At 46.7% G+C, this 19024-nt stretch overlaps 2 protein-coding genes across 2 annotated transcripts; one reads left to right on the top strand and one right to left on the bottom strand.

The window, feature by feature from the left end:
* Positions 1–1893: 1893 nt before the first annotated feature.
* ERICH6 (glutamate rich 6) lies at positions 1894–10189 on the top strand (the record flags this gene model as incomplete). The annotated part of the gene is made up of 5 exons (XM_080408956.1): positions 1894–1939; positions 4051–4129; positions 5360–5512; positions 5801–6029; positions 6485–10189. 5 exons carry the CDS (start codon positions 1894–1896, stop codon positions 6746–6748), a joined length of 771 nt encoding a protein of 256 aa, XP_080265082.1. The 3' UTR covers positions 6749–10189.
* SELENOT (selenoprotein T) lies at positions 9819–18346 on the bottom strand. The gene is made up of 6 exons (XM_080410317.1): positions 18119–18346; positions 16829–16939; positions 15576–15702; positions 14027–14114; positions 12440–12591; positions 9819–10551 (listed from the first exon to the last, which is right to left on the bottom strand). The coding sequence occupies exons 1-5, from the start codon at positions 18268–18270 to the stop codon at positions 12467–12469; spliced, it is 603 nt and encodes a 200-aa protein (XP_080266443.1). The 5' UTR covers positions 18271–18346; the 3' UTR covers positions 9819–10551; positions 12440–12466.
* Positions 18347–19024: the final 678 nt, after the last annotated feature.

Genomic DNA, 19024 nt, shown 5'->3' with positions numbered 1-19024 from the left:
TTCCCATGTAGGAAAAATAAAAATAATGCCCCTTGCCAAGCCAGTGCAGACGTTCCTTTATGAAAGGGTTCTTCTTTTGTGAGGCTGTTGGATCGATGCTGCTTGTGCACACCTGAACAGCAAGAGGCTGTACAACTCCTCTCCCCACCCCTGTGTATCCTATGTTCAGAATTTCCTACCAGATCTTGCCCTGTGGCTAAATCAGAGACGGAACATTTATATAAATACTAGGTATACAGTCAAAGAATACAAGCAGGGAATAGAGTTCCCCATAACCCTTAGCAGAGTAAAGTCACCAGAGAGTTAATCCTAAGTGTGAGGTGGGGAGCAAGGGAATTTCCAGGAACTACACTCCAGAGAAGCTAAGTATTTCAAATTAATATGTTCAGAAATGATCTGAGTGACAGTGCTAAACACACAGTACCGTATATGAAGTGTAAGTGAATCACACCAGCTAAGCAGCCTGGAGCAAGAACCCTTCAGCCCTTGCTGCTGCTGCTGGGTGGCAGCTCTCTCTCCAAGGATGCTGAGCCAGCTCTGTGGCCCTCGGGAGCAGAGGCATCAGACATGAAATTCAGCAGTGTGCTCTCGGCAGCTGTATCTTCTATCAGTTTCAAAATTTCAGAATATCTAGTATCCATTCTCAAAATATATCCTGCAGCAGCCCGGATTTGCATCTGGTTAAATATGCTCCACTCTTTTGCCATTAAATCTGCTGATGTTTCCTCATGAAATTCCCCGCAGATTTTCCTATGGTCAACAGTGCGACTGTTGCAATTCTGCTGCTGACAGACGTAATACCTAGAGACAGGTAGAGCCAAAAACATAACTGCAACTGTAGGAGGGATAATACTTGGGTCTAGCTTTTACCTCAGGTGCTGAGACAAAGCTTGAATTTGTATTTCTCTATTTTGCTGCATGAACTGTGACATGCGTTTGGATTCCAATTCCAGAGTCACGAGAACTCTGCAAGTTTGCCTTCTGCTGGACTGTTTAGCAGGAGGCCCAAAGCTTATATAAATATCTAAGCCTATAGCACAGGCTTAAAGAAAAGTAAATCAGTATACCTGGCAGTGAACTAAACCATTCATTTCCTTGAAGTTTTCTTTTGCTGTCTGATGGTGCGAGTACCTCCAATTACGTACAGCGTACAGACCAAAGCCATTGGCAGATCCTGTCAAATAGAAAGGAAGCTAGGTAAGAAAAAGAGTGAAAATATTCTGGGAGACTACCCTGTTTTCTTGATCTTGTGGGCAGCTCTCCTTCTGTTTTACATAAAAGCTTGATACAAAATCCATTACAACATTTAGCTCTGCTGTCAGTAGAGCTGATGCCATTGTAATCAGAGTCTGTTCACTGAAATCTCTGTATGGGAGCAATTCCTTTTTGGTGAGTTGTTATTATTTTGGTGATACTCCGTTGCCTCTACCTGTTATTTGCAATTATGTGAGTGGATAAAAAACAGGTTCAGAAACTTGTGTTCCTACAGCAAGGATATTCAGTACTTCTAGCTTTCAAAGCAGGATATATGAAACGTGTACCAGGAACGCTTTCTTTTTCCAGGCAGCAGGAGAGACAAATGGCCAGTTAGCTTTCCTGGCAGCAAAGCTGACAAGCATAGCTGAATGTGAGTTTGCATTTCCTTACGTATTTCTTTGTCTATTTATTGCAACAATGAATTCAATGGAATTACTTGTCTCTAATGCTCTCTAATTGACAGGATTTATACAGTGACATGTTAGTTCATTGTCAAGTGTGCATTCCCATTAAATTAGATACTGCTGTATTAAATAACCCCTTACATGAAAAAACAAAATCAGTTACATTCCCATTGCACAGAGAGGATCTCCTTGCTGTAACTTTCAGTATTTATACCTGAACATTTCAGCTGAGATGCACCTTAGAGAACAGCAAGTTGACGAAGCCAAGCCCTTGGAAGGTAGGAACTGCCAGAATCAGGGTGATCAGCTGTGGCAGTGCACTTCTCCCCCTCCTCTGGGCTGTTCTATGACCTTGGGAGCTGCAGCTATGCCTCAGTGCCTTGAGTAGCCAGTTGGGCAGTTAGGCACCCCTTGACTGCACCAATTAACTCTTACTCGGCTAAGGCAGAGAACGGCACTGAAACTCCCATTGACTGGTCAAAGCAGGGAAGAAGAATGGAAAGAAATCAGTCACTCTATGACAACCCCGGCACGTTCCTGCTGGATCAGAGCCTGAGTGGTAACCAAGTGGAACGCACATTGTTCCTGGAATTTCTGAGAAAAGTACCAACTCAGGTTGCACTCAGGATCGAAATTTGCTGATGACTGAAGTAAATCATCTCACAGCCTTATAAACAGCAGTCCCAAAGTGAGACCCTTTTGAGCTCTCCTGGACCACAGCGGGCTGTGACCAGCACCTCCCCCTGAGCGGGACACCGCACACAGCTCGCAAACTGCTAAGTCTGCAGTACCACGATACCAGGGGGGCCGTCGTGGGAAGGCAACGATGGGGCCTGGGCTGACACCCCTGCTCCTCGAGGCTCAACCCTGCTGCCAACATTGAGGAACACAAAGGCATAAGACTTATTTCACTGAGCTCCAGCACAAACTTTTAGTAGGTATACCTTTGCTGTAATATATATTGCAAGCTTGAAGTAGTTAGGTTAACGATATCATTTTGTGATTAAAACCAAATTGATTTGCTGCTAAAATCTTATCAATTGTGAACAAACTTTCTCTTCCTCTCTCTCTCCCCCAAGGTCTAACCTGTTGTCCAAATCTGCGACTAAGAATAGATCCAGTCACACCTAAACTCTGCCAGAGTTTAGAAAACAAGGGGGCCTATTCTGAACCTCATTATTCAGCGGAAGGGTCTCCTTTATTCTTTGCCCCACTTTGTGTATCTTTCCCTTTCAGACATAAACTACCAACCAAGTCTGAGACTAAGACTGAATCCAGCCACGCCTAATCCCTGTGGGAGTTTAGGAAGGAAGGGGATCTCCTCTAAACCTCATGACTCAGTGGATGATCTCCTTTACCCTTTATAAACTTTGACCTTTATAAACTGTTTCCAACTCTGTCCTAAGTTGATTTATCTCTGTGCATTTACTCCATGTAATAAGTAACAGAGTGAACCTTGCCACCGAATCCTGTGTAGTCACATTTCCACATATTCATATTAAACCTATTTCACTTAAACTTTTTGGTGGTAACTCTTTTCAGTGACCTGACCTAACCACTCCTTTTGCGACATCAACGTTTTGCCTAATCGGGTGAGAAGACTCCACTAATTCCTAGCCCAGGCTGTGGATGACTGAGCAGCCCTTTGGATTGAGCTATAAAATCAAAGGCATTTTGACTAAGGACAGATGAAATAGATTTACAATATGAGCATATTTTCACAGAGGACAGCCAGGCACCGAGGCTTTTGTGGCACCAAGGATTTCAGATTGTCAGTCCTCCAGAGCATGGAGCCATGAATGCTATCCAAAAAAAAGTTACTCTTTACTCACAGATGCGTATATATGCATAATTGAAAAACTACATCTTTTTTTCATAGCCCTGTTCTCTGAAATAGCTGAACACTTTGGACTGCCCTTGTCAGATAGAAAATACCCCGCGACAGACTCCCAGGATGGAGCATTTCAGCCAGAAATTCCCACTCCCCCAGGTTACAGCCTCTCTGCTGAGGTGGTCAGGCAGCCCCAACATCAGCGCTGCCAGCCCTACCCCATGCACACAAACCCTTCCTTCGCTCTCTAGGTTCAATTCAAGGCAGCACAATTTCCTACCTGCTTTCTCAGGAGCCCCCATGGCTGAAGGGCTGGACACCAGTGCCCGGTGTGAGCAGCAGAGCCTGCGGAGCAGCCCGTCTCCCACCGCATCGCCTGCTGCAGCGTTACCCCCGCGTGTGGAAAGGCGTGTAGCTGCTGCCTGATGGCAACGGGCTGCGCCTCAGATGTGTCCACACTCCCGAGCTGCTGCAGCCTGGCACCTGCCCGCCTTTCACAGGCAGTTGGTGCAGGGCTGCTCCCATCCATTTTACCATTTCTTTTTCAGTCTTAAGTAGCGAAGAATGAACTGTTGGAAAAATACTACAAACATGGAGGGAAATTCCTTACCCTGCTTCCAGATGGCACAGCGCAGTTATTGCGTCCTTCGCGGGGTCCATTTGCCTGCTTTAGTTCAGGGTTGTAACTAATTTTAAGTGTGTCCTAGTCTGCTTTATCACCGAATAACCTGGTCCACCACTCACACTCGCTTTCACAGTCTGAAAAAAATCAGTATGAAACAGCTTACAGAGCTCTTGGTCTGAAGTTTTTCAGATCAGCCAGTCTTCAGCGGAGGCTGGGCACCTGTGTTTTTAATACTCAGCTTAAGGAACTTAAGGAACGTGCTAGCCCAGTGTTCAAGCCCCACACCCAAGTTCTGGCACTGCTGGGTGAGCAGGCTCCCACAGCTCCATCCTTCCCCTGGGGACAAACCAGCAGGTTTCCCACAGGCTGACTTCCCTCTTGTGCAAGCAGGAGTACTTAAGAGGTGCATGGACAAACTGAAATCACCAGTATAACCAGGAGTACTGTTTGAAATATAAAACTGTGGCCATTTCACCAAGGGACTCACAGTTTTCAGGCCACCTTTGCCACTACTTAAGCTGTAACATTTTAAGCCACCCACATTGTCTTTCCTTACTGTGGCTGACTTCCTTCTGACCCAGGGGTGTATCAAAGCATACCTGAGCTCTGTCACCAAAGCAACCAGGCCCGAGACTCCTTCTCTGCTCTGCCCTCCAGGCTGCCTTTGTCCCAGGGTAGCTGGTGGTCGGTCGTGGCAGTGGCAAATGGCAAAGTGCCATAAACACATGCACTCACTTCACCAAGTCTTGCTGGAAGGAAACCCCAGTGAGACACAAAATACCTGCTGTTTGGATACCTTCAAGTCAGGTTTCCGGGGCAAGGGCCTTTCCCCCCCTCCATTTATTTGTTTTTTTTCTCTGGGAGGATAATACCTGCCCCTGTTCTCTCTGCTGTCATCCAAGTCGAGTACTTTCATCACTTCACTTTGCTAGGCTCATACTTTCAATCATAAACATTGTCCAAGAACGTGTCGTTAAAATAAACTTGCTAAGCGGTTCTGCCTGGGTTATTGGTTGTAAAACAACAAATGTATTTTCTGTATCACTAACCACTCTTGTCAGTGTATACAGAACCCTCCAATGTAGGAGAAAAGCACTGGCAGCACACCATCATTCTGCCTTTAACACAGTGATCTGAGTAATACATAAATTTTTATACTCCCAAGTAACAATCTGAAATATTTAGTATGTAATAATAGACCAACCAGACAAAGAAAGGGGTTATGAACACCTCATCTGACAGCAGCTATCCATCTGGAAATGTGGCAGTCACTGTTGTACGAGAGAAAGAAGGGCTTATTTGTATTGTACAGGAAGACAAGCTGAGTAACACCAAAATACAAGCAGTATTTAAATCTGATGACAGAAGTACTTGCTATTACCCAAGCAGATCTGTGTAGTACATTCAAGTTGTTCAGAGCAGTTTTACTTGCCACTGCACGTTTTAAATTTCAAGGGTCATAAAGGGTGTTTTTAATAGCATTCAGAAACTAAAAGACAAATATTGCAGCTCATGGGCCTTGCTTCGGGTGCTTCCCAGAGGAGCAAGGCTACCCTAGCTGTATCTTGAGAGGTGGGGATTAGATCCCAAACTAGCTGTGCCTCAGTCCTGATCCTCTGGGGAAGAAGGGACACCGGCTGCGAGAGCTGCAGGGTTCAGAGTTTTGATTTTCCTCTCTTTTAGGTTAAACACGAGCATTCAGGGAGGGCAGCATTTGGACCAAGCAGGCAGCAGGCTGAGAAGGTGGATGTGGTCAAACAGTGTCATGTCATCAGGAACTCACGTCCCACTGAGCCCCATCTTCATCGCCCTGAACCGGCATGCGGGGGTCAGGGTGCTGGGCCAGAACAGGACCGGTTTCCTTCCTTGCCATGGGACAACAAGCAAAATCAATGTGGGAATCAAAGTGCAGGTATTTCTCAAGCACATGGGCAGCTCCATGCAAAGCCATTCCCTACTGCAGAAGCAGGGTGGCCAGGAAAGCTCCCATCCTTGGGGAAGCACACTCATCCCACAGTGGGTGCTCCCTATGTTGCCCCATAGTGCTGCCCCCCAAAACAGCAAACAGCAGAGGTGTACCTGTGCTCAGTCCCACGCAGACAGGGGGCTTGCTAGCCTCAGCAGCCCTGGCTCTCTGCAAGGGGCTGTAGAGTGCAGGTGCTCGGTGTCCCTGGCTGTGTCGCCGAGGGTCACCCTGGCTCTGCCACGGGTATGAGCCATGTTCCAGATGGGCAGGGGTGCGCGGCAGCTCCCTTCCTCTGTGGGCTCCTGGCACAGCGACAGGTTTGTCTGCTGGCAAGAGATAAAGCCCCGAAGCCCTGTCCCACACTGCTGTGGCTCTGCTGACACTGTTCACCTCCACTTCCCAGGTCGGTGATGCTGGGCAGCTGCCTCAGCGAAGATGAGCTCCTGCTGCTTGCCTTCAGGGTGAGGATTCTGCAGCTCTTCAACAGACTGCGTGGATGCCTAAACTTTCCTTCTAATGAGCAATGGGACAAAATTAAGCCTCCAGTGTACTTTATCACACAGACTATAAAGATCTTACAGCTTTGCACAACTTCTGACATAAGCCATGAGCTATGCAGCTCAGTCAAGGCAACAGTAAACGCTCCAGTCTGGCAGCACGTGTAGTGTGAAGGCAAAGCGAGGCAGAGGTGCTCCCTGACACTGCAGCACCTGCACAAACTCAGCAAGGTTTTGCCTGCAGCCCTGCTGCGCGCCCACACTGAAGTGTATCTTACCATGGAGGCTTGGAGAGGGGCTTTGCTCAGGGCAGAGTAAATCCACACTTGGGATGTCGGTGCATTGCTCCTGAGCAACCTCCCTTCTGCCTCCTGGCAGAAACCAGCCCAGGCTGACCAACCAGTCATTTCAGCCCATGGAAGCAGCACAAAGACAAAAGCAAACAGAGAGAGCACAGCTAAGTCACAGCCTGTGACAGGTGTACAAGGAGCAGGTGTTTGTTCGGAAGTTGCCCACACAGGCACTGCTCTACAAAACTGCAAACCTGAGAGTTCAGTTCTGGCCTGTTATGCCATTGTAGTTCCAGTTTTCAGCAGGGTTATGTCTGAGTTACACCAGCATGAGAAGAGGCTTCAACACAGATGTCTGCTGTGAACAGCTTATGTGTAACGGCCCATTTTTTACACTTGTGGCAGGAAACGTGAGACCCATTTTTTTGTCCTTCCCTAGTCTGCACCCAGCTCACAGCAAGTCCAGCAGACCTGCCATCTACCCTTCTGCTTAACAAGCCAAGATCAACAAGCTTGAATTCGCCCCTCAGACTTATTATTTAATATCCATTTTGTACAGATTAAATCAATCAAGGGTTCAAGCAGGGTTTTTTTAGATAAAGAGGTCTTTATACCTTCAGTTTTTAATTTACAAAGTACCATTGTGCAGGAAGGGAGAGCAAAAACCTGCAATTTTAGCACTAGGACAGCACACGGGTATCAGTACCTGCTGCTCCCCAGGGATGCTGGTTGTTAGACCCTTCTACACAAAAGAAAGAGATTTAATAAGATGATTAAAAGGAGGAGAAAACCCTTCCAGGATTATTGAATACACGGAGAGCACAGGGGGCCCAGGAAGCCCTGTGCTGAGTATTTCTGGAGGCTGGGACAGGAGAAAGGGTGAACGTGAAGCAGCATACACTTGCCCCAGCGTCTGTCCCACTGGGCACCCCCCAGACACAGGCTGCTAGGCTCAGGACACCTGTGAGCCAAAACTGCCCAGCTGGGCTTAAGCCTGATGTTAGAAAGCACCGATTTCAGACTGGAACAAATTAAAGCACCACCTGATTAAAGCACCACAAACACAGAGTCAGCAGTTGGTGTTTGGCAACTGGTTTTAGTAAGGCTGGCAGGTATCACTGCCTTTAATGACTGCCAAGGTTCTTTATTTCCATTTTATTGTTCCATTTTTCCCTCCGGAAGAGCTCTACGAATGGCGATAGTGGGGCTTGGCCCAGCCCATAAAACCAAGTCTGCTCCGCACACCCTAAAACCCAGAGCAATTACAGACACGACCAACGCTGCCCAGCCTGTGCCCCACAATGGGAAAAGCTTCTGATGCATTTAAGAGAGATCAGCAAAAGCTCTCGCACACCTAACTCCAATGTATCGATAAGCAATCTTGACAGATGAAAGAGAAGGAACACTGGGAGCAGCAAGCAGACCGTGAACAATTCAATAGGCAAAGCAAAACAAGAAGTAGGGCGATATTGTGAACTGCTCATGGAAAGTCTTAGCCTAGCAACACATCTGTGCATTTATTTGTTTTCTAATTTGTCTGAGGTGTATAATTAATGAGAAACTGAAAATCTATGCACACTGGAAAATTTTGGTTAATCTATTTCAGCAGAGAATGCATGAATTACATAAAAGAGATAATTTCATCACAAAGCAGCTTTGAGGCCACTGTGTTTAATGGCAGTGACGAACAACACCTTTGTAACAACTGGCATGGACTTTTCTCTCAGCTGGGTGGAAAGAGCTTTTGGTTACCCAAAACACTTCCTAGACCAGCCCCTAAGTCCTCAGGGAGGGTGAAAGAATTCTTACACACCATGACAGCTGCCTTCGTCACCACTCTCCAGATTCCCTTCTCACCTGATTTACTGTCCCAAGAGAGGTAATCTCCCTCCCCACCCAGATAAGATATTGGTAAGACAGATCCAGGAAATACTTCAGCTGCTTTTACAAGAGGCATGAAACCCTGCAGCCCAGAGCAGGGACGAGCAGGAGGCAGACACTGGAGCACGCCGCAGCTGAGACATACAGTGGTGTGGAGGAACTGCAGAGCGGAGGCTGCAGCCTACAGCTCACACTGACCCGGGAAGCCAACCTGAGCAAAATTCCCAGGCCCTGCAGCAGAGTTGCCTCTGAAACTTGGTTTTAGCCCAGTGAGCTTCCCCGGTTCAACAGCACCTGAACTCTGGTCGTGGCCGAGTTTTGGTAGGTGCACAAAATTAAACCACAAAGCTCCTTCCAAAACACAGAGGCGGCCAGAGGCTTAGCATCACGTCGTGGTTTCACCCCAGAGGGCAGCCCAGCCCCTACGGCCACTCTCTTGCTCCCCTCAGCTGGGATGGGGGAGAGAATCTGGGGGTGAAAGTGAGAAAACTCATGGGTTGGGATGAAGACAGTTCAACAGGTAAATCAAAAGCCACATGCACAAACAAAGCAAAGCAAGGAATTCAATCACCATTCCCATGGGCAGGCAGGTGCTCAGCCATCCCCAAGAAAGCCACGCTCCAACACTTTTAGGAAGACAAACACCATTACTCCCAGCATCCCCCCCCTTTCCTTCTCCCCCCAGCTTCATATACTGAGCATGACACCATGTGGCATGGAATACCCCACGGGTCAGTCAGGGTCAGCTGTCCCAGCCAGGTCCCCCCCAGCTCCTCGTGCCCACCAGCCTGCTCGCTGGCAGGGCAGGATGAGGAACAGAACAGCCCCCAACACTGTGCCAGCACTTCTCAGTGACAACCAACACATCCCGCTACCAACAGTTTTTGGCGCAAATCCAAAACACAGCCCCATACCTGCTACTATAAAGAAAACAAACTCTACCCCATCCCAAACGAGCACACTTAGACAAGACAAGCGCCAGATTAATGACTTCGGAAAGCAGGCTTTTTATGCATTTTTTTCAATTGCAATTTTAAGAATATCCATCAGTGACTCAAACAAGGTACTTCACACAGTAAATGAGAACTCTTTATTTAAATTAACTTTCTTGGTTTCTATTTAGGACAGTAGAAAGGCCCAGCTTTTCATCTCTTCAGAATGGTCAAGAAGAAAACATCTTGAGCTGGCCAATACAATTTAAAACAGCAACTGACCTTAATTTTTACTGAACTCACAAAATGATGTAACTACCCTGCATATAATTTTGTTTATATAATTTAGTATATAATGCACTGTTCAACTCTGCCATATATTTTGAAAAATATACAAACCTGCTTTAACCACATTAGAGATATTTGACAGCTGTCAATTACTTAGCAGTTTAGGACAATATCAGACGCTCCTATAACTTCATTTTAAACTACAAAAAGAACATAAATTCATATAAAATACAACAGATTAAACAAACTTCTTTTTTCTGAGGAAAAACTAGGTATCAACTCAATCTGCCATTGTGTGAAACATGAATATAAAATAAGTTACAATTAGTAATGCCTGCATTGTTGAGCTATGAACTGGTCGAATGAAATCTTAAAAAAACTATACAGTATTATTGCACTCCATGACTGTGCAGTATCCAGAAACATGCCAGCACTGAAAGAGGTCTTTCATTAAGTTTTTTTTCAGGAGGCACAACGTGGCTGCGAGAGAAGCATCCAGTCTGTACTAACAGCGTGCTGTCTTCAGTACAGGCCTTCATGGGTCTGAGCCACGCTGCCTTTGGAAACCACCGCTTAATGCCTGGAAACGGAGACACAAGCATTACAGTCGGCAACTGCTCCCGCATTAAACAAGCAAACCATCTCCAACACCGGCAGAACAGAGAGCTGAGGCATGTCTGTGAACGAGGGAGAACCGCAGGCTATGCGTGCTTTGGATTATAAAAGCTGAGTTACAAGCAGTCTCTCTTGGGAGGTCATAACTCACGGCAAGAGAATACTGCTCCTATGATTTCACCCTGGGCAATCACCTACAAGGATACCATCAGAATGATACTACGTTAGCGTGAATTTAGACAAGGAGACATTAAAACACAAAGTCGCCAAGTCTCAGTATTAGACTCTCTAACCTGCAGTGTAATTTCCTACAGGGATGGAAATACAACCGAGTGGGGGGTTTTCTTGCTGTTTTTCTAAACTTGTATCTCATTACACAAAATTCTACGTAAGAACAGTCTTAGCATGCTTTGTAAGCTCAAAAGTGACATCAGTCTGCTTTGCAACAAAGAATTACTACCGAGACTGTCAAAATCATACATATTGGATGTTAAGCTCCAGCAAGTCCATCTGAAAAGTACAGGAAACACCCAATTTTTTAATGCTAAATAATGTTAAAAAAAAAAATAGGGAACAACTTACTTCATGATTGAGATGACTTTTGCTAAATGATTAGGACAAACCAGACTTAACTGAACAAACAGGATATGCCTGCAGTCAACTGTTCCTCTCATTCCCTGCATGAGGACTTTCAAGGTCACAGCCCCTCTGAATTGCTCTCCCTGCTTCAGGAAGCTGCAGGAGTTAGTGGAGGGAGAGATCGATAAGGAAAAAAAATGGGGTTTGAAGTCTGAGCTCTGAAGCAACAAGAAACAAGGGAGCAAGCCCTGGCTACTGAGCGTGGCTTCCTACAAGGGTAGAGACTGCCTGTAGTGCTTTGACAGAGCTTGGGTTTCTCTGAACGTACACCTCCAGGCACTACGTTCATGCTCACGTAAATGCAAACTTTCAGAAGCCACATCACATGAAACAAAGCTCCAAAGAAAATCTGTAGAGGTGTCTGAACAGTGCCAGGTCATTAACTGTGCTGCAGTTGGGACCAGCTGGTCAGTTTAAGGTGGTGAGATGAGTTGCAAGGTGTCAGTCAACAGAAATGACAGCACAGGGTCTGCCGCTTGAGAGCAGGGTGTCTGTTGGAAGGTAACACCAAGACACCAGCTGCTCAAACCAAAGTGTCCTTGAGCGAAACACTGTACCACAGCGCATCAATACCTCACCTACATAGTCTCCTAAGCGCTGCTCATTTTTGAACCAACGTAAGTCTTTTTGTACCACATCAATGTTCCCATGAAGAATCATAAACTACATGTTTTGAAAGCCACAGGTGATACAGGAACATGGAACTGGTTTGTCATAAAAATATATAAGCATGGATTTGAACCCTCTGCTCCTAACAGTCAACAAGTATTTGCAAAAGGTTAGAACAGTGCAGCACACAAATGGCAGCAAGAAAATGCTCTACTTTCCAGGGTCACAGAATTCAATTGGGTTACAAGTTAGAGAAATCCTTGGCACACACTCTGTTTTAAAGCACATAACACAGTCTTGTTTTCGGATCTCTGCAAAACACAGTTCACTAACATAAGGCCTTCTGCACGCAGCAACACATCTTTTCCTGCCCAAAGGAATGCCAGCTTCTAGTTTTGAAACAGACAGAACAAACCTCAACCCAAAACCTCCCACTGAAACAGTACCCGTAAAATCATAACTGTCAATTTACTTAAAAGTCACTGGAGCTGGTTCTCCAGTAAAACACTTTTAAATGAACAAACACACAATTACAATGCTCAATCTGCAACATGCGGTCCTTCACATCTGAGTCAACAAACAACTGGTGTCTAGAAGAAACTTACAAGAAGTTTCAGTGCTGATAGATGGGGCTATGATCGATGATGAGGCATTGACTCCATATGCACATTGAGCTTCATTTCATTATCGAGAATTTGTACAAGCTGCTGCATGGAAGGAAGGTGGCCAGACTCCAGCTTAGACCACACTGGAACATCTACCACAAAACACATGGGAGGGGAGAAAAGCACCATTACATTGACAAAGTCAGAAAACATGCACTGCTATTTTAAACATAAAATTCAAAGTGTCTAGGAACCTATGCACATTGGTACTATTTCATATGAAGGAAAACATCTGGATCAACAACACTTCAGACCGCCAGCTATACTAAAACCCAGTGCAACTAGGAAAACTAGGAGTCTAATGCTTCCACTTCGAAGTACATCACAGGGATTTAAAGGTTCAAAATATCCATTGACAGAACACCTAAAAACAGCAAGTGCCAGAATAGCATACCGAGTTTTTTAAACCATTGCTAAATCTTTGAAACTGGTAGGTCTCATTAGTCTTCATCTCACTCTGCCTAACATCTAAGCCTGACACTCAAAAGTTCTGCTTACCACGATCTGGCTTGGAAGGTTCCACTCAAAGTAGCTGCAACCATTACCTGCCACCACCCAGCCCCAGAAATATGAAAGGCAGCACAGCCCATAAATACCACAGGGTAAAAACAACATTCGTGTCCAATGTTGTCAAATAACCTGTTCCCCCAACTATCCCTCACTGCTATAGCACTTGTTAACTCACACTGAAAAATACATTGTTCTCATCTACGTAAAGCAAAAGCCAGATGGAAACCACATTGTCCCAAAACACAAACCAGAAACTTAGAGAAGTCCCAATGTGCCTGCTCACCCCTATGAATGCTCTGCTGCCCATTCCAATCTGAAATTTAGGACTAGAAGTGCATTGAGTTTAACTATTCTGATGCAATACAGTCTGTCTTTAACAGGTTCTGCACTATATGACTTGACTTAGAAACTACTATGGTGCAAGATTTATTTCAGTTATCATAAATTGATATTATAAAGCACAGAGCTGGATGACACGCTTGTACCTCCAGCTTGAAAAATTCTGTACTCCAAGCTTACGTAAACTCTAAAACTATACAATTATTTGAAGGCAGAAGATCCACAGACTCTTTCGCTGTCCACTGGTACTGAAAATCTGGAAACAGCAACGGATTCGACAGGATTCCAAAGCTAAACCATAATATGAAACAGGATAGGGAAAGCCTGTAATTAACTGGAGAGTACACTTCCCTAGTTGATCCTTTCTTACTTAACGCACATCACATGCAAGAAACACACGATACAGTTACTCCAAGTGACCAAGCATTCTTCTAGGCAAGTTTTTATATAACTATCTTAAAATATACATAACTGACATCTCTATAAGCTGCTTTATCAGACTTCTATGATTTTCATCATTTACTGTGATACAGAACAGCTGACATTTCAAAATGAGTGTCAATTACCACACGCCATCACATTTTAAAACATACCACATTTCATAACATTAACCCTCATTCGCCCACAATCCATGCACACATGCAACACAATGAGATTCCTTTAAAGTTCTCAGCTCACCATTCAAAGTTATTTCAAATGCACCTGTTGACATACACTGGTTTTCAATCATGTTGCTCAGGAAGAAGACCATCATACAAGCATAAACCTAGAAGAGAACAGGAGAGAATCCCAGATGCTTCAGCCATGTGAACCACAGTTTATTTAATTCACTCTTAATAAGCACTGGAATTTTACAGGTGTCCTTGAATTCACCTCTGCAATTTACCAAGTAATCTTCCCATTGCACAGACACCATCCTTTCAACCTCTTTTTAAAAAAGACTGTGCACGTCACCTTCCCTAGACAGGTATCAAAACGGTTCTGAAACCATCCAACTCACAATCCTGAATCAAACCAAGTTTTATCTTCTCGCTCCTTTTCTCCACAAATCTACGTGCATCTTAACAGCTAGCTGGCATAAGTACAGGGCTATGATGGCAGTTGCAGGGTGACAAGGGAACGCAGCTGTTTCTACATATTGCCCGTCAGCGTTAGGGCAACACTGCGGATCAAAGAACCACAGGCCAAGACACAAACAGCAGAGCAAGTCAAATTACATTTATTCACAAGAATTGTCAACCCTCTAGCATTTCTTCAAGCTAATCATCTGGAATTTTCTTTGTGCCTTGGTGCCTCAGGGTGCAATGATGTAATCTTCAGCAACACAGCATCTCCCTCCATCACCAGTGCCTCTATAATTCACTTTTCACGCACAAGGGCACATTCACACAAGTTACTGCAATACTGAAGAATTTAGCATGGGCGAACTGTTAGTCGTTTACAACATCACAGATGTACTGCAGCTAGCCTAGCTCGGTAGCACGTTTGGCCCGTTTAATTAATCAGGATATATTACAGCTTCTATGCATTCACATGGACTGGTGACAGAGACCCACTGCACTGGGTAGCTCAGTTTCAGGATCCATGCACCAATAAAACACATACAGCTTAATAAACTTATAAATTGCTTTTGTTTAGTAGAATAAATCTGGAATAAGGTTACTATAAATCAGAGTACAAGAACATTAATCTATTAGCATCATCAGTACTGACTCATAGGAATATTCATCCCACAAGGCAAAGCTAGTCATGCCCGAATATGTTCTGCAAAAACTCCCACAAAACTTCAACTTGATTTTTCTAATCACCATCTTAAGTGCATGCCTCATCTATTAAAAGTCTGATGAAAGCAACAACTGCAAAATAGTTATGAGACAGCAGAAAAGGGAAGATGTAATTTTAACACCAACATTGCCAGCTTGAAACGCTACTCTTGGAGCCCTAAAAAATGAAACCAAATTTTATCAACTTTGTCAGTAACGTTCATCTCAGCTGTGCCTCTACAGCAATCAAAACTGGGTCTGTCAAAAACATGAAGCACTACTATTAAGAGTAATCAGGCTACCACAAAACTCTCAAGTGTATTTAGTTACAGAAGCTTAAAGGTTCTGTTAAGGCTGCAGTGCGTGAAAGTTACACCAGTAAGAACTGTGAAGTACTCACAGAGCACTCTCATGAAGTCATTCTAAAATGGCTTTGAAAAAAAAGAGAAAAGTATACTGTTTACCTTATTTTCTTGGCCCCACTGCCAGATGCTTGGAGCTTGCATGCCAAAGAAAGCAAATGGATCCTTGCCAACAATTATTAAGCCTATTAATACTAGTTTGAAGACAGACAGGAAGGATGCTATGTGCCTATCAAAAGATAACACATAAAAAGTGACTCAGAAGATTTGCAATTACTATTTCACCACCTTATAGCTGTAATTCATCTCATTAGAAGAATTTCGATAGTGTACAGTCAAGAGTTTCAGAGGAAATGCAGGTAAGTTTATCTCCCTGAAAAAAAACCCAACAAAACAACAAACACAATAAAACCCAATACACGTTAACAAAAACCCACATCCTCAGACAGATACTATTCTTGTACACCTTGCATACAGATTTTTGTTTTTCTTTCCCTAAGCAGACCTCAAATAGAAATCTGCTTTCAATTTATACATGTCCAAACTGGGTAATACATCCAGTTTGTTAAAAAAGTTGTTCTATATTATAGAGACACATTTAATTGACATGCACTACTTCCTCATAAAGCATCTTGCCAACAGATGCAGAAAACCCTACAGTTTTTTCCAAGAATTAAATCTATAGCCAAAAAGCAAATTAACACTGAGGTATTCAATCCTGTACCATTCTTACCATTGTAGTTATTACAGTAGTTAGCTCAAGAAGAGGTTCAGAAGCCACCATAGTAACTATGGCATCACTCTAGCATGTACAGAGTGGTCTAAATAATAGGAAAAACACTATTTTCATTTTGTCTTTTTCCAGTTTTTGGGGCTTCCCCTCACCTCCCTGCCAACTGTAATAAAGGACATCCTGGTAGCCTCTCTGATGAGGCTAGCTCTCCCCCAACTTAGATGTCAAAAACAAACTCTTCCCTCCTCTGCAACCTTAACCTACTGCAGGAATTTGTCAGTAAGTGCATAAGCCTGAGCAACAGATGTGAGTTTATGTCCAGATACATCGTGGAAAAAAAAAGCCAGAAAACCTCACTGTGAAAAACCCCTAACTATATAATTTACTTCAGAACAGGACAGGCCTCATCATACACACAATCAGATGGTAGTTTGTATGGAAAACTAAGGTGGCTATCTGGAAGGGAGAAAGTAACTGAGCTTGTATGTAACCATAAAGAAAAAAACCCATAGGTTTCCATTTCCAATATTATTTATGTGTAAATGCACACGTTCACCACTCACCATGCTGTGCCTGCACAGTGGAAAAAAAAGACAATTAGTACTGCCAGTCATGTGCTTACCTATATATAGGTTGAGGAAGGTAGTTCTCCCCTTCAATTCGGATGTCTGGGTACCGCTGGCTAATAACCCGCATGTACTCCTCAAACACCCGCCTGTAGCCTCAGGAGACACTGAACACAGACAGGGATTGTCATCGAAACTGGAGTGCTACATTTTAAAGTAGCTGCCAAACTGGCAACACCGCTACTCACACTGTTCACAATCCATAGTTTAACGTAAAACCAAAATTCTTCATGCCAAAGAAGAACGCCGATCTGCGGCTCGGTTACACGTCAAAAGCCCCGAGAGCCGGCGGGTCACCCGGCTGGACGGACCGTCTGCACGTACCAGCGCAGAGGCAACGCTGTGGTGGAGCCCACCGAGCAAGGCGCAGCTTGCTTCCCCCCGTAAAAATTAAGTTAGGAAGCCAGCCTACCACCTCGCTCCGCGGCCAAAAAAAGTTCTCCAGAACGCCCTTTTAATTCCCCCCTAGTCCAACGCAGCCCTTCGCGGGACAGCCCACGGATGGGCTCCCGCCGCTCCCCCCCATTTCCGTACTTGGCCGCCGTTAATCGGGATGAACGTCACGGAGCCGCCCCTCGGCTCGCCCCTCGGCCAGCTGCTCTGCAGGAGTTGGAGTAAAAATTACCTGGCTTCGTCCCGCCACATTAGGTACCGAAGTACCTGCAGCGAGCGGCCTCCCGCGGCGCAGGCCCAGGGGGCCGCCCCCCCCGGGCACCCTCTGCCCGCCGCAGCCAAAGCGCCCCAAGGTGCTGCCCCCCGCACGCCAGTGGCACTGCTGCAACCGCCTGCTCCCCGGCCCCACTCCCCGCAGCCGGCACCACCACTCTCGGAGGGACTTCAAGGCCCCCGATCCCGCTGCCCGCGGTCACTAAATCCATTTTTAAAGCCTCAGCCCCCCCCGGCCGCTCCCGGCGCACCCGCAGCCGGGACACCGCCACACCTTGCACCCGCAGGGCCCGAGGCTCACGCTCGGCCGCGGGCCGCCATTTTCCCGGAGTCATCGCCCAGCAAGGCCGTCCGCCAGCCCCGCTGCCCCCGCAGCCCGGCCCGCTCAGCCGCGCCGGCCTCGCACGCCTCACAGGCCCCGGGGCCGGGATGCCCCGGCCGCTCGCCCGGGGCGCTCCCCCCGGCCGCGGCCCCCGGGGCCGCCGCACGCCCGCCGCGGCGGGGAGGGGCGAGCGCGGGCGTAGCGGGGCCGGCCGGGCCGACGCGGGGAGGACGAGGAGGGAAAGAGATGCGTAGGCCCCGGCCCGGCCGGCGCCGCCATCTTGCCGGGCGGCCCTCACCAGATCTGGAACTTGAGCAGCGGCCCGGTAGCGTAGGCCATGCGCAGCTTCTTGGCGGGCAGGCCGCCCTGCTCCGCCGAGCCGCCACCCGGGCCGGCCGCCAGCGCCAGCAGCAGCAGCAGCAACAGCAGCCGCCGCCCCGCCGCCCGCATCTCGCCGCCGCCGCGGGAGCGCGCGAGCCACCGCACCAAGGGCACGCGAGCGCCAGGCCCCGCCCCAGGCGCGCCGGAAGAGCCCGGCCTCCCGCGGGCGAGAGTGGGCGGGCGAGAGTGGGCGGGCGGGGGAGGCGGCGCCGCCACCGGGCTCCAGCGAGCCCCGCCAGGGACAGGGCGGGCAGCAGGGGCCGTGACAACCCCACTGAAGGCACAGGGAGCCCAGGCGCGGTGACGGTCCCACCGAGGGCAGGCAGCACCCCGGAGAATGCCACCAAGGACAGGGGGGCAGCAGCCACCCGACGGCGCCGCCGAGGACGGATTTAAGCGCAGGAAGCCACGGAGCAAGCTGCCCCCGGCCCGCTGCCTTCCCCGGGCCGCGGTGCGGGGGCCCCCGCGTGCTCGGCTTTCGGCTTTTAACGCTCACAGATAAAGGGACCAGGCAAGAGGAAGGGGGAAGTTAGAACTGGAAGGAAGGAAAATAAAAATCACACAGGAACAAATACTTGCAAGGCTGACCACAGCAGCTGCAGCACCTGAAGCTTCATTTATCCTTAGCAGTGAATTATTTTTGATGGTGGTGGCATGGTCTCGTTCTTTTAAACACTCTGCCCTTGAAACAGAAGAACAAAAGTACTTTTTATTATCAAATGCTCTTTATTTTTATCTACATCCCATTACTGCATAAAGATCACATCTTTTTAAATATAATAAAGCTATCAAAATAGGTAAACCTCATCACCCTCCCTCACAC

This window comes from Falco punctatus (assembly GCF_963210335.1).
Source record: "Falco punctatus genome assembly, chromosome: 13".
NCBI lineage: Eukaryota > Metazoa > Chordata > Aves > Falconiformes > Falconidae > Falco > Falco punctatus.
Note: the sequence above shows the minus strand (reverse complement) of the source record. Positions and strands in the feature narration are given on the sequence as shown.